Source organism: Bombina bombina, chromosome 3 (genome assembly GCF_027579735.1).
Source record: "Bombina bombina isolate aBomBom1 chromosome 3, aBomBom1.pri, whole genome shotgun sequence".
In the NCBI taxonomy this organism is placed as follows: domain Eukaryota; kingdom Metazoa; phylum Chordata; class Amphibia; order Anura; family Bombinatoridae; genus Bombina; species Bombina bombina.
The window spans coordinates 322,291,037-322,311,116 of NC_069501.1; the positions used below are offsets into that span (position 1 = coordinate 322,291,037).

Below are 20,080 nucleotides of genomic sequence, written 5' to 3' on the forward strand. Positions count from 1 at the left end.
CTCAATAGGGTTTAGGTCTGGAGACATGCTTGGCCAGTCCATCATCTTTACCCTCAGCTTCTTTAGCAAGGCAGTGGTCTTCTTGGAGGTGTGAGCACGTGCACTCAACTTCTTTGGTCAACCATGGCGAGGCCTGTTCTGAGTGGAACCTGTCCTGTGAAACCACTGTATGGTCTTGCCCACCGTGCTGCAGCTCAGTTTCAGGGTCTTCACAACCTTCTTATAGCCTAGGCCATCTTTATGTAGAGCAACACTTCTTTTTTTTCAGATCCTCAGAGTTCTGTGCCATGTTGAACTTCCAGTGACCAGTATGAGAGCGATAACACCAAATTTAACACACCTGCTCCCCATTCACACCTGAGACCTTGTAACACTAATGAGTCACATGACACTGGGGAGGGAAAATGGCTAATTGGGCCCAATTTGGCCATTTCCACATAGGGGTGTACTCACCTTTGTTGCCAACGGTTTAGACATTAATGGCTGTGTGTTGAGTTATTTTGAGGGGACAGCAAATTTACACTGTTACACAGGCTGTACACTCACTACTTTACATTGTAGTAAAGTGTAATTTCTTCAGTGTTGTCAAATGAAAATATATAATAAAATATTTACAAAAATGTGAGGGGTCTACTCACTTTTGTTAGATACTGTATATATATATATATATATATATATATATATATATATATATATATATATATATATATATATATATAAACTGAAAATAGCAAATGGGACAGGGAGAGGGTGTAATCCTAACATATTGTTCATTCACAATTAGTTAAATATTGCCTTATTCAAAGGATTGTTGGTGCAGACCCTCAAAATAACTTTTAAACTTAAGAAAGAGAGATTAGTGGAAGAGGTATGATTAAACCTCTTCCCAATAAGAAAGGGAATTCAGCACTCTTTTAGTGTTAAACTAATACTTTTAATTATCTATCATAATATTCCATACAGCTGCCTCTCAGATACAAGTGGATCTCCACATGAAATTAGAACCAATTTTCCAGTATATATACAGTTGTGCTCATAAATTTACATACCCTGGTAGAATTTATGATTTCTTGGCCATTTTTCAGAGAATATGAATGATAAAACAAAAACTTTTCTTTCACTCATGGTTAGTGTTTGACTGAAGCCATTTATTATCAATCAATTGTGTTTACTCTTTTTAAATCATAATGACAACATAAATTACTCAAATGAATCTGATCAAAAGTTTACATACCCTGGTGATTTTGGCCTGATAACATGCACACAAGTTGACACAAAGGGGTTTGAATTGCTATTAAAGGTAACCATCCTCACCTGTGATCTGTTTTATTGTAATTAGTGTGTGTGTGTATAAAAGGTCAATGAGTTTCTGGACTCCTGACAGACCCTTGCATCTTTCATCCAGTGCAGCACTAATGTTTCTGGATTCTGAGTCATGGAGAAAGCAAAAGAATTGTCCAAGGATCTGTGAGAAAAGGTAGTTGAGCTGTATAAAACAGGAAAGGGATATAAAAAGATATCCAAGGAATTGAGAATGCAAATCAGCAGTGTTCAAACTCTAATAAAGAAGTGGAAAATGAGGGCTTCTTTTGAAACCAAATCACGGTCAGGTAGACCAACTAAAATTTCAGCCACAACTGCCAGGAAAATTGTTTGGGATGCAAAGGCAAACCCACAAATAACTTCAGGTGAAATACAGGACATGTGGTGTGGCTGTTTTAAGATGCACAATAAGGAGGCACTTGAAGAAAGATGGGCTGCATGGTTGAGTCGCCAGAAGAAAGCCATCACAACGCAACTGCCACAAAGTATCACGCTTACAATACGCCAAACAGCACAGAGACAAGCCTCAAACCTTCTGGCACAAAATCATTTGGAGTGATGAGACCAAAATTTAGCTTTTTGGCCACAACCATAAACACTACATTTGGAGAGGAGTCAACAAGGCCTATGAATAAAGATACACCGTTCCTACTGTGAAACACAGAGGTGGATCTCTGATGTTTTGGGGATGTGTGAGCTACAAAGGCACAGGAAATTTGGTCAGAATTGATGGCAAGATGAATGCAGTATGTTATCAAACAGAACGCCTCATTTTCCATTTCTTGATTAGAGTTTGAATACTGCTGATTTGCATTCTCAATTCCTTGGATATCTTTTTATATCCCTCTCCTGTTTTATACAGTTCAACTACCTTTCTCCCACAGATCCTTTGACAATTCTTTTTCTTTCCCCATGACTCAGAATCCAGAAACGTCAGTGCAGCACTGGATGAAAGATGCAAGGGTCTGTCAGGAGTCCAGAAACTCATTGACCTTTTATACACACTAATTACAAGCAAACAGATCACAGGTGAGGATGGTTACCTTTAATAGCCATTCAAACCCCTTTGTGGCAGCTTGTGTGCATGTTATCAGGCCAAAATCACCAGGGTATGTAAACTTTTGATCAGGGTCATTTGAGTAGTTTCTGTTGTCATTATGATTTAAAAAGAGTAAACACAGTTGATTGATAATAAATGGCTTCAGCCAAACACTAACCATGAGTGAAAGAAAAGTTTTTGTGTTATCATTCATATTCTCTGAAAAATGGCCAAGAAATCATACATTCTGCCAGGGTATGTAAACTTATGAGCACAACTGTAAGTAGATAAGTTGATGGTTCTCACAATTTCCTAACACATTACACATACATACAACATTAAATATGTCCCTTTAAGACCTTAAAGCATACTTTAATCAACACATATCAAGCAGTCCTTTGCTCATATCGGGTTGTTAACCTCTGTTATTTCAAGCAAGGTAAGTTCCTCATCCAGACATTAGACAAAAATGCATTGGGATTGTCCATCCTGTGTGTTTTGCAAAACCAAGCAATTGACTTTAAACTGAATTGAGCCAAGCTTCACAGCTCCCTTTATATGCTCTATTATCAAACTGAGCTTTATTACATATAATGACTATTTTCTCCAACTGAGCTGTTAGGAAGTCTTAATTGCAATGATAAATGAGCTCTCGAGGGCCACACACCTGATAATAAAGCCAGCGGACAAGGGTGTTAACCTAGCATTATTGGATGAAACATATTATATTATGGAGGTAATACAACAGCTAGGTATGAGAGACCAATATAAAAAAATTGACAAGTAGTCCTCAAACTAAAATTCAGAATGAATTATTTAAGGTTCTGAGTGAAGTTAGGAGAGGAGGATTGATTTCTAATCAAGAATTTGTCTATCTGTATCCAACATTTCCTGTGTTACCAGTATTCTCGCCCATAGTCTCGGGGATAGGGAGTGCTACAGATAAAATGAGCCAATATGTGGACTTCCTACTCTGCCCCTTCTTGTCAACCCTCCCTTCATATCAAAGACACAGAAGACTTATTACAAAGTTAGATGGAATAAGAGTTTCAGACAATACTATTCTAGCATCCCTAGGATGTTGAAAGCCTATATTCCTCGATCCCCCACAACGTAGGAATTAGAGCAATAAGGTCCTTTCTAGATCCCAGGGACAAAAAGTTTGACAAACATACTGACTTTTTAATCCAATTATTGAAATTTATTCTTGAGAATAATGTTTTTTTCTTTTGACAATAAAATATATAGGCAGATCAGAGGTACTGTTATGGGGGCGGTGTGTGCCCCAACCTATGCTTGTCTCCACCTAGGAGCGTGGGAAATGTATGACATATATGAGGGACAAAGCATACCTTCGATCAGCATGTTTTGTTGTGGGTCAGATATGTTGACGATATTCTGGTACTCTGGGATGGCCCAGAAGTACTCCGAAAATTTGTGTCTGACCTTAACAAAAATGAAAGGAATATTTTTCTGTCTTTAGAAACAAGCCTTGCCATTCTTAGATATAAGAATCAGGAAAGGGGGAGTGCACTCGTTAGCCTGGTTAGTTGGAGCAAATAGTCATTATATACAATACAGCTCTGTTTGATAAGAGCATATATATGGAGCAGTGAAGCTTGGCTCAATTCAGTTCATAACTGAAAACAATAACACAGCAAGATAACTCATTTTTAACAATGTTAGCTGCAAAAAAAAATATATTAAAAATACTAATGTTTTTTTTCTCTTTAAATATTATACTTTATTTTTTGACTAGTGTCCCTTTAAAGTGACAGTACCCAATTTTGTCAAGTTCTTCGTAAAGTGCCCAAAAGTACATAAAACTGTTGTAGAAGTTATTTTGAGTATGTCAGGGGTTCTCTACCTTGTCCGCCGAAATGTTTTGGAACTACATTTTCTATGATGCTTAGACACTCTTTAGGCTGGTTGAGTTTTATGGGTAATGTAGTTCTAAAACATCTAGGGGAACAAGGTTGAGCATACCTGGTGTATGAGTATACATATCTAGGCTATGTAAATCATGTTTACAAGTTCATTCTAAAAGCCTGCACCATCATCTACCGTGTTCACCTTAGCTGCAGAAGACTGCATCCAGTAGATGGCCCCACCCGAGGCAGTGCAAGTATCGTGCCAAGGAGCTGGTAAACATTTGACAAGGTGCATTGGGAGAATGGCTGCATTTCTACATTGGGAAAAGATAATCACTAGCTGGCTGAAAACTTCCCCTCTATCCTTCCTAGGCACTCTGAGGGGGATTTGGTTAGGGAAGCTCTCTCAATAATGTGTAAATCAGCACTTCTGAATTCACCTATTTTGGAGGCAAAACATTGACTGAGTGACTCAGGGGAGTGGGAGAGATTAAAAACTCTGGTATGTTGGGTATTTTTGACTATTCCTAGTGGACTGGAGTATAATCCCACATGTGATGCTATGTGGACTCTCATCATCTTATGAAAGAAAATGGCTGTATGAAAAGAAAAATGTTTACTGCCACTTTAAATGTCTTCATTTTTTTAAACTAATCTTAATAGCTTTTTTATGTTGTTGATGAATGGTAACACAAAGCAATCATTGATCCTACACAATTGTTTTAATAACAGAGAAACATTGTTGTGAATTATTAAATATGTAGTTAATACACTATTTTTTTTATTAGAGATTAAATGGGGAACCCAATATTTCTGTTGTTATTCTTATAAATGACTTGATAATAAGTGATGAATTAAACACTAATTACTGACTTTCAATTAATGTATTCTCCAAGATAAAGATGTGGAAGAATCCATGGTCACCGAGGTCATGCTTTTCTCTTTTGTGGCAACTGGTATAATAGCAGTAATGGTAATACTGCTTTTACTTTGTATAAGGTAAGATGCATTTATTGACAATGTCATTTATATATATTATTTCATGAAATAAGAGGAAATTCTAGATTGTAAGTTCCCACAGTAATAGAGCCCTCAATTCCTCCGGTAGGTGTTTGTACATTTTCTCCTTTTACAAGTTTTATATCATTGTTTTATTTAAATTAATTGTATCCATGGACAGCGCTGTGGAATATGTTGGCGCTTCATAAATAAAGTATAATAATAATAATAATATCAGCTTTTCAAACTCAAACAGCAAAATCAATTTTAACTTGGTACATTCTGCATACGTCTGTAATAGTTCTGGTTGTAACAGGCTGCAGAGCAGTAAGGAGAGAAGCTGACTCACTAAATTGTGGCCTTTAAAAGGACATGAAATCCAAAATATTTATTTCTTGATTCACATGGAGCATACAATTTTATTCAAAGTTTCAATTTACTTATCAAATTTGATTCATTCTCTTGGTATCCTTTGTTGAAGGAGCAGCAATGCACTACTGGGTGCTGGTTGAACATATTGGGTTAGCCAATGACAATAGGCATAGAAGTGCAGCCACCAATCAGCAGCTAACTCTCAGTAGTGCATTTCTGCTCATGAGCCACCCTAGGTATGCTTTTCAACAAAAGATACAAAAAGAAAAAAAGAAAGAAAATTAAATAGAAGTAAACTGGATGGTTGTTTAAAATTCCATGCTCTACATTTATTATAAACATTTAAAGGGACATTGTACACTAGATTTTTCTTTGCAAAAATGTTTTGTAGATGATCCATTTATATAACCTATCTAGGAGTGTTTTTGTAACAAAGTATAGTTTTGCTTATTTTTAATAACATTGCACTGATTTTCAGAGCTAACCTAATCAACGGTTCTAAACTGGGAGTGTCTAAGTAACTTTTTAAAGGTTTTATACTAGATTTTTAGATCATTATCTGTGCATATTCTTATAGATAGTAGTGTCTATTACATGCAGTTACATGACATTTGGTGTACACTGTCCCTTTAAGTTTGACTTTACTGTCCCTTAAATAAAGTTATATAACTAAGGATTATGTAACAATTCATTAACTATATACAATCAAGGAAATTACAAATCAAGATCAAATGGCAGCCAGAGCCCAAGTTTAAAACAAGACAGGATTATGTGCAAGGTAATACGAACCACATCCAGGAAGGGAATCCAGTGGAATGGCAGGAAAATGGTCACAGATTTAAGACCAAAGTAATTATTCAGACTCGAGTCAAGGCACAGGGAAGTTAAAGATGAATTCAATATCAAATTCCATAATAAGACCAAGTAATCAAATGCAATTTTTTGTTTTTGTTTTAAAAGACTTGAGAAACAGGATGCATGTGCAAGGGGAGGTGGTCAGTATCACCAATAAGTGCCAGAATTAGACAAACAGGCCTTTTAATATAGAATGATAATATTTATAGAAAATGTATACCTTGGGCGGAACAGTGAGGCATGAAATATCTGCACTCCTGATAAGTGGAATTGAAATAAAAACACTTACTTTATTAATTAAACCAAATGTCAACTTATTAAAATCAAAAAGAGAAGTTAAAAATAAATAACTGACCAACCAGGTGACCCTGTGTACCGATCACAGCACTGCTTGAACATGCAGCGAGTTTCCTCTTCAGCCTGAATCTGGACAAGCATTCGTTTGTTTCTCCATAATAGGATCTAACAGCCACAGCAGTTTTTGAAAGGTGTAGTATGTTGATGTTACACACCACTTGAAGCATTTCATATTTGATTTCTCTAAGCACTAAATTTAAGTGCTCACGCTTAGGGCTCCATGTACAAAGCAGCGAAAGCTGTTCCGGAGCCTTTGCGAGGCAGGTTCGCATATGCGAGCCTGCTTCCCACAATGTAAGAAGCAGCGGTCATTAGACCGCTGCTTCCTACACCCTACACCACCTCTTAGGTGGCGAGGCAAAATCACAGAGAGCACGCTCGCTCTCGGTGATTGACAGCCCCTTCAGTTGCGTGATTGGTCACGTGATTGAGGCGGGCGGACAGCTTCGCGAGTTGAGAAGCTGTCCACCCGCTATTTAGTACATGGAGCCCTAAGTGCCTATACTTACAGTAGATTATTGCCTTTGGAGACGCCTGCAAGGGCGACACTTAAAATACTAAAACTGCAGCACCGCCAAAAGGAGAGTGTTTGATTGCACAACTTATATCCCATTTCTAGATTACCTGCCCAGGACATACCTCTTAATTTGTTTAGGGGTTCTGTGAGCAGCTAGGTGTAGTTGTGTGTATCATCACTCTACCTAATTCTCACTACTATTTGCCATGTTTCCACTTATTGAATGGTCCATTAATGATACATTTTCATATGATATATAGATATATAATGCATGTCCTGCACTTGCTGTATTAAAAAGTATATTATTGATAACTTAGATCCCGTGTTTGAAATCTGCCCAGGTCATACCTCCACAATTGCAGGTGAAGGTTCTGTGTGCAGTTGGGTGTAGTTATCCTAAATATATTTCTGAAACATAAATAAAAAGAGAGAAGCGCTCAACCTGGGAACGAACAAATAGCATAATAGCTTGTTCTATGGCTAGTTACCACCCTAGAAGCAGCCTCTTTTTGCTCAACATGTGCCTTTCACAGAGAAGAACTTTCCTGTAGCATATCAGTCTGATTCTGACTTAACAGTGCAGTCCAGCCCCAAAATACCAGGCAATCCCTCTCTGAACGAGAGAAACGGCAAAACCCCAGACGTACGTTTCGGCCTATTGTGGGCCTCGTCAGTGAGGTGCAGCCATATCCCTCTAGGCACACTGAGCAACGGGTCCATGTCTGGATTCCCGCATCACACTTAGGGAGACTTCCCCAAATGTCATAATGTCTGAAACAACATAAAATTGATTATTTATATAAATGTACTCATCAGTACTTTGGTTCATCCTGGCCGGTCAGGTTTTGTTTTATTTTGCTTTATTACCTCTTTGCTATTTGTAGCGATTAACCTAAGGTTTTTTATGCTGGTTAGGCTATATTGCATGCTATATTACTAATTTCTATCCTTGGGGGATACAGTGTGCCACAATGTTTGATTACATATGTCAATAAAGTGTTACTTTGTTCACTTTAAATTTGGAGCTGTATATTTTTTAAAAGAGCGCTGAAGTCCTTGTCTTTTTGGAAACAAGTATTTTCTTGTTTCCCTTTCTTACTTATATATTTCTTAAAAATAAATAAATCTCCATCTCCCCTGCCTAATAGCCAAAACTCACTGACGGCAAAAAATATTGCTTGGAAGAATTTGACACATTTACTAAATGTGTTAAAATTAATATAACCTATACATTGTTACTAATAATCATATACAATTACAGGTGAATTGAGAATATGGGGTAGATGTATCATGGTGCGTATGGACATGATCTGCTGTAGTGATCATGTCCGCTGCACATCGATAAATGCCGACAGCATGCGCTGTCAGCATTTATCATTGCACAAGCAGTTCTGGTTTGTTTGTCCCAAAATCGGCAGAACAGGTTCACCCGGGATGCTTGCAGGTAGCAGGACGCCTTTAAGTGACTAGGTATGACTGATTGTGAATGTGCTTAAGGATTTCCTTTCTCTTAAACCATAGAATTTATATGTAAACCCCAGAATATATGAATGTTTATTTATGCACTCTAATATGTAGATCTACAATCGTGTCTTATCTCCTCTTTGCCCTTAGGTCTTTGTATTTAATTTTTGCAGGTCAATGGGTTTTGGCTATAATGCAGGTGAAATGGTGATTGATTTTTATCTTCCCTATAAATGCACTGTCCTCCTCTTTTTTGTTTTCAATTTTAAGTTGACATTTGGGCCTCTAGTTATCAATGTGTCTACTTACCTGCCATCGCCAGCCACAATACGCCCACCTAAGCTCGCCTACCATCGCCGCCGCGGACCTGAATACGCTCGCCAAAGTTATCAATAAAGCTCTCAAAAAGCTGTGCACAAAGTACGGGGCGATGAGCAGCGGACTGTGATAGTTATCACTCATCCGATATTGCTGCTCTTCGGCTTTTTCACAGCTTTATTGATAAGCTGTCACTAAGCACCCACACTAAACTACACTGTTCTACCCCCTATACCGGCGCCCCCCGCAACTAAATAAAGTTATTAACCCCTAAACCGCCACTCCTAGACCCATCCGCAACTATAATAAATGTATTAACCCCTAAACCGCCGCTCCTAGACCCCGCCACAACTATAATAAATGTATTAACCCCTAAACCGCCGCTCCCGGAGCCCACCGCCACCTACATTATACCTAGTAACCCCTATCCTGCCCCCCCTATACCGCCGCCACCTATAATAAATTTATTAACCCCTATCCTGCCGATCCCGTACCCCGCCGCAACTAAATAGTTTAACCCCTAAACCCCTGCCACCTATATTAAACTTATTAACCCCTAATCTGCCCCCCCTACACCGTCGCCACCTATAATAAATTTATTAACCCCTATCCTGCCCCCCCTACACCGCCGCCACTATAATAAAATTATTAACCCCTAAAAATAAGTCTAACCCTAACACCCCCCTAACTTAAATATTAATTAAATACATCTAAATATTATAACTCTTATTAACTAAATTAATCCTATTTAAAACTAAATACTTACCTTTAAAATAAACCCTAATATAGCTACAATATAAATAATAATTATATTGTAGCTATCTTAGGATTTATTTTTATTTTACAGGCAAATTTCAATTTATTTTAACTAGGTACAATAGCTATTAAATAGTTATTAACTATTTAATAGCTACCTAGTGATAATAAAGAGAAATTTACCTGCAAAATAAAAACTAACCTAAGTTACAATTACACCTATCACTACACTATCATTAAATAAATTATTCCTATATAAAACTAAATACTTACCTGTAAAATAAACCCTAAGATAGCTACAATGTAATTAATAATTACATTGTAGCTATTTTTGGATTTATATTTATTTTACAGGTAACTTTGTATTTATTTTAGCTAGTTAGAATAGTTATTAAATAGTTATTAACTCTTTAATAACTACCTAGCTAAAAGAAATACAAAATTACCTGTAAAATAAATCCTAACCTAAGTTACAATTAAACCTAACACTACACTATCATTAAATTAATTAAATAAATTAGCTACAAATAACTACAATTAAATACAATTAAATAAACTAACTAAAGTACAAAAAATAAAAAAAACTAGCGGCTAGATTTAGAGTTTTGTCGGTAACGACCCGCGTAGCTAACGCTGGCTTTTTTTCCCTGCACCTTTTAAATACCGCTGGTATTTAGAGTTCACAGAAGGGCTGCGTTAGGCTCGAAAAAGGGAGCAGAGCATAATTTACCACCACTGCAACTCTAAATACCAGCGGTGCTTACGGACGCGGCCAGCGTAAAAAACGTGCTCGTGCACGATTCCCCCATAGGAAACAATGGGACAGTTTGAGCTGAAAAAAAACCTAACACCTGCAAAAAAGCAGCGTTCAGCTCCTAACGCAGCCCCATTGTTTCCTATGGGGAAATACTTCCTATGTCTGCACCTAACACCCTAACGTGAACCCCGAGTCTAAACACCCCTAACCTTACACTTATTAACCCCTAATCTGCTATCGCTGACCCCTGCATATTATTATTAACCCCTAATCTGCCGCTCCGTACACCGCTGCCAGCTACGTTATCCCTATGTACCCCTAATCTGCTGCCCCTAACACCGCCGACCCCTATATTATATTTATTAACCCCTAATCTGCCCCCCTCAACGTCGCCGACACCTACCTACACTTATTAACCCCTAATCTGCCGACCGGAACTCGCCGCTACTATAATAAAGTTATTAACCCCTAATCCGCCTCACTCCCGCCTCAGTAACCCTATAATAAATAGTATTAACCCCTAATCTGCCCTCCCTAACATCACCGACACCTAACTTCAAGTATTAACCCCTAATCTGCGGACCGGACCTCACCACTACTCTATTAAATTTATTAACCCCTAAAGCCAAGTCTAACCCTAACCCTAACACCCCCCTAATTTAAATATAATTTTAATCTAACGAAATAAATTAACTCTTATTAAATAAATTATTCCTATTTAAAGCTAAATACTTACCTGTAAAATAAACCCTAATATAGCTACAATATAAATTATAATAATATTGTAGCTATTTTAGGATTTATATTTATTTTACAGGCAACTTTGTATTTATTTTAACCAGGTTCAATAGCTATTAAATAGTTAATAACTATTTAATAGTTACCTAGTTAAAATAATTACAAAATTACCTGTAAAATAAATCCTAACCTAAGTTACAATTAAACCTAACACTACACTATCAATAAATGAATTAAATACAATACCTACAAATAAATACAATTAAATAAACTAACTAAAGTACAAAAAATAAAAAAGAACTAAGTTACAAAAAATAAAAAAATATTTACAAACATTAGAAAAATATTACAACAATTTTAAGCTAATTACACCTACTCTAAGCCCCCTAATAAAATAACAAATCCCCCCCAAAATTAAAAAATGCCCTACCCTATTCTAAATTAAAAATAGAAAAGCTCTTTTACCTTACCAGCCCTTAAAAGGGCCTTTTGCGGGGCATACCCCAAAGAATTCAGCTCTTTTGCCTGGAAAAAAACCCATACAATACCCCCCCCCAACATTACAACCCACCACCCACATACCCCTAATCTAACCCAAACCCCCCTTAAATAAACCTAACACTAAGCCCCTGAAGATCTTCCTACCTTATCTTCACCACACCGGGTATCACGGATCCGTCCAGGCTCCGATGTCTTGATCCAAGCCCAAGCGGGGGCTGAACGTCCATCCTCCAGCTGAAGTCTTGATCCAAGCGGCGGCTGAAGAAGTCCATCATCGGGCTGAAGTCTTCATCCTATCCGGGCAGAAGAGGACATCCGGACCGGCAAACATCTTCATCCAAGCGGCATCTTTTATGTTCTTCCATCCGACGACGAGCGGCTCCATCTTCAAGACCTCCGGCGCGGATTCATCCTCTTCTTCCGATGACTAGACGGCGAATGAAGGTTCCTTTAAGGGACGTCATCCAAGATGGCGTCCCTCGAATTCCGATTGGCTGATAGGATTCTATCAGCCTATCGGAATTAAGGTAGGAAAATTCTGATTTTCCTACCTTAATTCCGATTGGCTGATAGAATCCTATCAGCCAATCGGAATTCAAGGGACGCCATCTTGGATGACGTCACTTAAAGGAACCTTCATTCATCGTCTAGTCGTCGGAAGAAGAGGATGGATCCGCGCCGGAGGCCTTGAAGATGGAGCCGCTCGTCGTCGGATGGAAGAACATAGAAGATGCCGCTTGGATGAAGATGTTTGCCGGTCCGGATGTCCTCTTCTGCCCGGATAGGATGAAGACTTCTGCCCGATGATGGACTTCTTCAGCCACCGCTTGGATCAAGACTTCAGCCGGAGGATGGACGTTCAGCCCCCGCTTGGGCTTGGATCAAGACATCGGAGCCTGGACGGATCGGTGATACCCGGTGTGGTGAAGATAAGGTAGGAAGATCTTCAGGGGCTTAGTGTTAGGTTTATTTAAGGGGGGTTTGGGTTAGATTAGGGGTATGTGGGTGGTGGGTTGTAATGTTGGGGGGGGTATTGTATGTTTTTTTTTTCCAGGCAAAAGAGCTGAATTCTTTGGGGCATGCCCCGCAAAAGGCCCTTTTAAGGGCTGGTAAGGTAAGAGCTTTTCTATTTTTATTTTAGAATAGGGTAGGGCAATTTTTTTATTTTGGGGGCTTTGTTATTTTATTAGGGGGCTTAGAGTAGGTGTAATTAGCTTAAAATTGTTGTAATATGTTTCTAATGTTTGTAAATATTTTTTTTATTTTTTGTAACTTAGTTCTTTATTATTTTTTGTACTTTAGTTAGTTTAATTGTATTTATTTGTAGGTATTGTATTTAATTAATTTATTGATAGTGTAGTGTTAGGTTTAATTGTAACTTAGGTTAGGATTTATTTTACAGGTAATTTTGTAATTATTTTAACTAGGTAACTATTAAATAGTTATTAACTATTTAATAGCTATTGTACCTGGTTAAAATAAATACAAATTTGCCAGTAAAATAAATATTAATCCTAAAATAGCTACAATATAATTATAATTTATATTGTAGCTATATTAGGGTTTATTTTACAGGTAAGTATTTAGCTTTAAATAGGAATAATTTATTTAATAAGAGTTAATTTATTTCGTTAGATTTAAATTATATTTAACTTAGGGGGGTGTTAGGGTTAGGGTTAGACTTAGCTTTAGGGGTTAATAAATTTAATAGAGTAGCGGTGAGGTCTGGTCTGCAGATTAGGGGTTAATACTTGAAGTTAGGTGTCGGTGATGTTAGGGAGGGCAGATTAGGGGTTAATTATATTTATTATAGGGTTATTGAGGCGGGAGTGAGGCGGATTAGGGGTTAATAACTTTATTATAGTAGCGGTGAGGTCCGGTCGGCAGATTAGGGGTTAATAAGTGTAGGTAGGTGGCGGCGACGTTGGGGGGGGCAGATTATGGGTTAATAAATATAATATAGGGGTCGGCGGTGTTAGGGGCATCAGATTAGGGGTACATAGGGATAATGTAGGTTGCGGCGGTGTGCGGAGCGGCAGATTAGGGGTTAAAAAAATTTAATAGAGTGGCGGCGGTGTGGGGGGGGCTCGGTTTAGGGGTACATAGGTAGTTTATGGGTGTTAGTGTACTTTAGAGCACAGTAGTTAAGAGCTTTATGAACCGGCGTTAGCCCAGAAAGCTCTTAACTCCTGGCTTTTTTCTGCGGCTGGAGTTTTGTCGTTAGATTTCTAACGCTCACTTCAGCCACGACTCTAAATACCGGCGTTAGAAAGATCCCATTGAAAAGATAGGATACGCAATTGACGTAAGGGGATCTGCGGTATGGAAAAGTCACGGCTGCAAAGTGAGCGTTAGACCCTTTCCTAACTGACTCTAAATACCAGCGGGCGGTAAAAAACAGCGTTAGGAGCCCCTAACGCTGGTTTTGACGGCTAACGCCAAACTCTAAATCTAGGCGTAAGTTACAAAAAAAAAAAAGTTACAAACATTTCAAAAATATTACAACAATTTTAAGCTACTTACACGTAATCTAAGCCCCTTAATAAAATAAAGCCCCCCAAAATAAAAAATGCCCTACCCTATTCTACATTAAAAAGTTAACAGCTCTATTACCTTACCAGCCCTTAAAAGGGCCTTTTGCGGTGCATGCCCCAAAGAAATCAGCTCTTTTGCCTGTAAAATAAAAATACAACCCCCCCAACATTAAAACCCACCACCCACACACCCCTACTCTAACCCAAATCCCCCTTAAATAAACAAAAGGCCCTTTTTAGGGCTGGTAAGGTAATAGAGCTGTTAACTTTTTAATGTAGAATAGGGTAGGGCATTTTTTTATTTTATTAGGGGGCTTAGATTAGGTGTAAGTAGCTTGAAATTGTTGTAATATTTTTGAAATGTTTGTAACTTTTTTTTTATTTTTTGTAACAGTTTTTTTTATTTTTTGTACTTTAGTTAGTTTATTTAATTGTATTTAATTGTAGTTATTTGTAGCTAATTTATTTAATTAATTTAATGATAGTGTAGTGTTAGGTTTAATTGTAACTTAGGTTAGGATTTATTTTACAGGTAATTTTGTATTTCTTTTAGCTAGGTAGTTATTAAAGAGTTAATAACTATTTAATAACTATTCTAACTAGCTAAAATAAATACAAAGTTACCTGTAAAATAAATATAAATCCAAAAATAGCTACAATGTAATTATTAATTACATTGTAGCTATTTTAGGGATTATTTTACAGGTAAATATTTAGTTTTATATAGGAATAATTTATTTAATGATAGTGTAGTGATAGGTGTAATTGTAACTTAGGTTAGTTTTTATTTTGCAGGTAAATTTCTCTTTATTTTAACAAGGTAGCTATTAAATAGTTAATAACTATTTAATAATTTTTTTATAGTGGCGGCGGTGTAGGGGGGGCAGGATAGGGGTTAATAATTTTATTATAGTGGTGGCGGTGTAGGGGGGGCAGGATAGGGGTTAATAGGTATTATGTAGGTGGCGGCGGGGTCCGGGAGCGGCGGTTTAGGGGTTAACATATTTATTATAGTTGTGGCGGGGTCCGGGAGCGTCGGTTTAGGGGTTAACATATTTTTTATAGTTGCGGCGGGATCCGGGAGCGGCGGTTTATGGGGTAATAAATGTATTTAGTTGCGACGGTGTGGGGGGGCAGATTAGGGATGTTTAGACTCGGGGTACATGTTAGGGTGTTAGGTGCAGACATTTCCCATAGGAATCAATGGGATGTCGGGCAGCAGCGAACATGAGCTTTCGCTATGGTCAGACTCCCATTGATTCCTATGGGATCCGCCTCCCTGGGAAAACCAGGTACGATGGGCTGGAAAAGTGCCGAGCATACCTGGTAGTCATTTGATAACTAGCAAAAGTAGTCAGATTGTGCCGAACATGTATTCGGAACATCTGGAGCGACGTAAGAATCGATCTGTGTCGGACTGAGTCCGGCGGATCGAAGCTTACGTCACAAAATTCTACTTTTGCCGGGCAGCAGGGCTTGATAACTTAGGCGAATCAGCCTCGCCACAAATACGCTGCGGAATTCCAGCGTATTTGAGGTTGACGGCTTGATAACTAGAGGCCTTGGTGTTTAATAAACAGAGCACATGTTTTTATTTCAAACCCACCTCCTATAATTTGTATGCATAACTGGGATATGTCTTTTACTTTAAAGCCTTAACGACCGAGGACGTGCAGGGTACGTCCTCAAAAAAAAAGGCTGTTAACGCCTGAGGACGTACCCTGCACGTCCTCGGTGTGGAAAGCAGCTGGAAGCAATCCTGCTCGCTTCCAGCTGCTTTCCGGTTATTGCAGTGATGCCTCGATATGGAGGCATCCTGCAATAACCTTTTGAAGCCATCCGATGCAGAGAGAGCCACTCTGTGGCCCTCTCTGCACCGGAGATCGTGGCTTACTTCGTTGGTGGGTGGGAGCAGGACCGGGAGGCGGGTGGCGGCCATCGATGGCCATGGATGATGCGGAGGGGGGCGGGATCGTGGGCGGGGATGACAGGGGGCGCGCACAGACACGCGCACGGGGAGGCGGGGGCGGGGGCGTGCACGGGGAGGGAGCGGGTGGGAACCGCTACACTACAGAAATATTTTATGTAGAAGTGGGGAAAAAGGGGGATGTTATTTACAATTTAGCAAGATCGGTATGGCTGGTGGGGTGTTAGTCTGTGGGAGGGAAGCTATACTACAGAAAAAAATAAAATAAAAATAATAAAACCTAAAATAAAAATAATAAAAACTTTTTTTTTGCAAACTGGGTACTGGCAGACAGCTGCCAGTACCCAAGATGGCCCCCAATAAGGCAGGGGGGGTTAGAGAGCTGTTTTGGGGGGGATCAGGGAGGTTGGGGGCTAAGGGGGGATCCTACATAGCAGCATATGTAAATATGCTCAATTTTTTTAAAAGAATATTCAAAGATGCCTTTTATTTTAGTACTGGCAGACTTTCTGCCAGTACTTAAGATGGCGGGGACAATTGTGGGGTGGGGGAGGGAAGGGAGCTGTTTGGGAGGGATCAGGTGGAGGCTGATCTCTACACTAAAACTAAAATTAACCCTGCAAGCTCCCTACAAACTACCTAATTAACCCCTTCACTGCTAGCCATAATACACGTGTGATGTGCAGCAGCATTTAGCGGCCTTCTTATTACCAAAAAGCAACGCCAAAGCCATGTATGTCTGCTATTTCTGAACAAAGAGGATCCCAGAGAAGCATTTGCAAACATTTGTGCCATAATTGCACAAGCTGTTTGTAAATAATTTCAGTGAGAAACCTAAAATTGTGAAAAATTTAACGTTTTTTTTAATTTGATCGCATTTGGCGGTGAAATGGTGGCATGAAATATACCAAAATGGGCCTAGATCAATACTTGGGGTTGTCTAATACACTACACTACAGCTAAAATTAACCCTAGAAGCTCCCTACATACGCCCTAATTAACCCATTCACTGCTGGGCATAAAACATATGTGGTGCGCAGTGGCATTTAGCAGCCTTCTAATTACCAAAAAGCAACGCCAAAGCCATACATGTCTGCTATTTCTAAAGAAAGGGGATCCCAGAGAAGCATTTACAATCATTTATGCCATAATTGCAAAAGTTGTTTGTAAATAATTTCAGTGAGAAACCTAAAGTTTGTGAAAAAATTTGTGAAAAAGTGAACAATTTTCTTTATTTGATCGCATTTGGCAGTGAAATGGTGGCATGAAATATGCCAAAATGGGTCTAGATCAATACTTTTGGGATGTCTTCTAAAACAAATATATACATGTCAATGGATATTCAGGTATTCCTGACAGATATCAGGGTTCCAATGTAACTAGCGCTAATTTTGATAAAAAATGGTTTGGAAATAGCAAAGTGCTACTTGTATTTATGGCCCTATAACTTACAAAAAAAGCAAAGAACGTGTAAACATTGGGTATTTCTAAACTCAGGATAAAATTTTGAAACTATTTAGCATGGGTGTTTTTTGGTGGTTGTACATATGTAACAGATTTTGGGGGTCAAAGTCAGAAAAAGTGTGGTTTTTTTTCCATTTTTTCCTCATATTTTATATTTTTTTATAGTAAATGATAAGATATGAGGAAAATAATGGTATCTTTAGAAAGTCCATTTAATGGTGAGAAAAACTGTATATAATATGTGTTGGTACAGTAAATGAGTAAGAGGAAAATTACAGCTAAACACAAACACCGCAAAAAAATAGCCTTGGTCCCAAACGGACAGAAAATGGAAAAGTGCTGTGGTCATTAAGGGGTTAATTACACTTAGAATGTAGAGACTGTATCTCAGTTATACATGGTACTTACCCACTGACGGTCTTTCATTCTTTTATATATACGTCAAATGTTTTTTAATGCTACTGTTATGTAGCGCACAAAAGGTAGAGACAATTCCTCCCTCTGTTTTCATGAGGGGTCAAAGGCTCATATAAAATCCCTTATTTCAGCTCCTACACCACTTAGAGGAGCATTATCCCTATTTTGCATCAGGAGCCTCATGCACTATGGTAAACAGGCATGATTGAATGGTGAGCACCACACATTACTATATACCAGATTGTTTTTTTTTTATGGAGAAAAGGGCGCTCATGGAGTTCTACTTGTCAATCTTTACGGGAGGGGCATGGGACTCTTAAACGTCTGCATTCTGGTTAGTAGCTATATGACAATGAATTAGTAATGCTTTACAAATAAACAATAATAATGGTACTTCTATTAAATAAACGTGTATGATCTGTTAAAGATTTACGAGGGTCACAAAGAGAAAGTATTTTAAAAAAACATTTAAATGTCGAAATATTCCTTTAACCCAGGGCAACTATACCTCTGCAGCAAAATAAATAAAAATAGATACAATTATTTGCTAGAAAATATTTTAAACTTAGATGGTAATGTCTCAATGTTAGATTAAGTATTGCATTATATACAATCTAACAGCCATTTTCTAGTTGATTTAAAGGGGCATAAAAATGCAGTAAAAAATGCTCCAATTTGCTAAAACATTTTATTATTGGGCTATGTCTTGCATATACCTATGAAATAATTCTTCCTCCACAAAGAGCTTACACACATACACCGAGATACCGAGATTACGAGTTTTGCGGTAACAGTGCGTTGCTAATAAGCATTTTTTTTTTCAATGCTCCCTTAAGACAACGCTGGTATTACAGGTTTTTTTTAAACCCGGCGTTAGCCCCAAAAAGGTGAGCGTAGAGCAAAATTTAGCTCCACATCTCACCTCAATAACAGCGTTGCTTACAGTAGCGGTAAGCTGGCTAAACGTGCTCGTGCACGATTTCCCCAAAAAAGCAGCGTTCAACTTCTAACGCATTGGGACCTCTCAACGCTGCTTTTTAAGGCTAACGCAAGACTCGTAATCTAGCCGATAGTTTGGGTTTATAACTTTGAGAGTCTGGAGTGCTATCTGAACTATATATATATATATATATATATATATATATATATATATATATATATATCCCCCATGTCCTATATTCTAGACAAGATTTGGTCATAATGCATGCCACTAACATTGAAGTCAGTAGTTTTTTTTTCTGTAACTCATTTTGAGATGGTATCAGAATGGCTAGATGGGATTCCACTTTACTGGTTGTAAAGCTTTTTTTATCACTACATTTTTAATCTTTAAAACTATTCTTTTTTTCAGATTCAAAATATTAAGCATCTTGTTTCCTTCAATTCCACAACCGAAGCAAAAATTTAGGAATATTGATCACTGTGGCAGTAACCAAATGGTAATCTAGCATTATAATCCAATGATAACTATTCAAACAATGAGCAGGTTCAATATATATATTCAGGGCTGGATGGGTGACCCTAGGATGCCCTTACTGTTATTTTAAAAAAGATCATTTTAAAGTTACAATTTTGCATCATAATATTTTTATAATAGCATAAGAGTTCTATACTATACAAAAGAACACTTAAAAATCTAAGAGACTAATAGAAAATGCAGCTTACTTTGTTTTTGATGATGTGTGATACAGAATTCATGCATAAAAAGATGTTTGTTTTTTCAAAGCAATTTTAATCATCCATGAATGTCAAATCAAAATATATTATGTTTAGATACTCATGTAATCATAAACTACATTAAAATAGACGTGTATTAAAAAATTCACAAAATATTAGTTTGTCTGTATATATTAACATAAAATAAGAAAATT

General features: G+C 37.9%; 1 protein-coding gene across 1 annotated transcript in view; it reads left to right on the plus strand.

Annotated features, from left to right (window-relative positions):
• LOC128653241 (granulocyte-macrophage colony-stimulating factor receptor subunit alpha) overlaps positions 1–20,080 on the plus strand; it is a 184,348-nt gene that overhangs the window by 157,839 nt on the left and 6,429 nt on the right. Inside the window, exons 8-9 of the mRNA XM_053706426.1 lie at positions 5,130–5,232; positions 19,561–19,648. Coding sequence (XP_053562401.1) covers positions 5,130–5,232; positions 19,561–19,648 — 191 coding nt within the window. The remainder of the gene's footprint in view (positions 1–5,129; positions 5,233–19,560; positions 19,649–20,080) is intronic.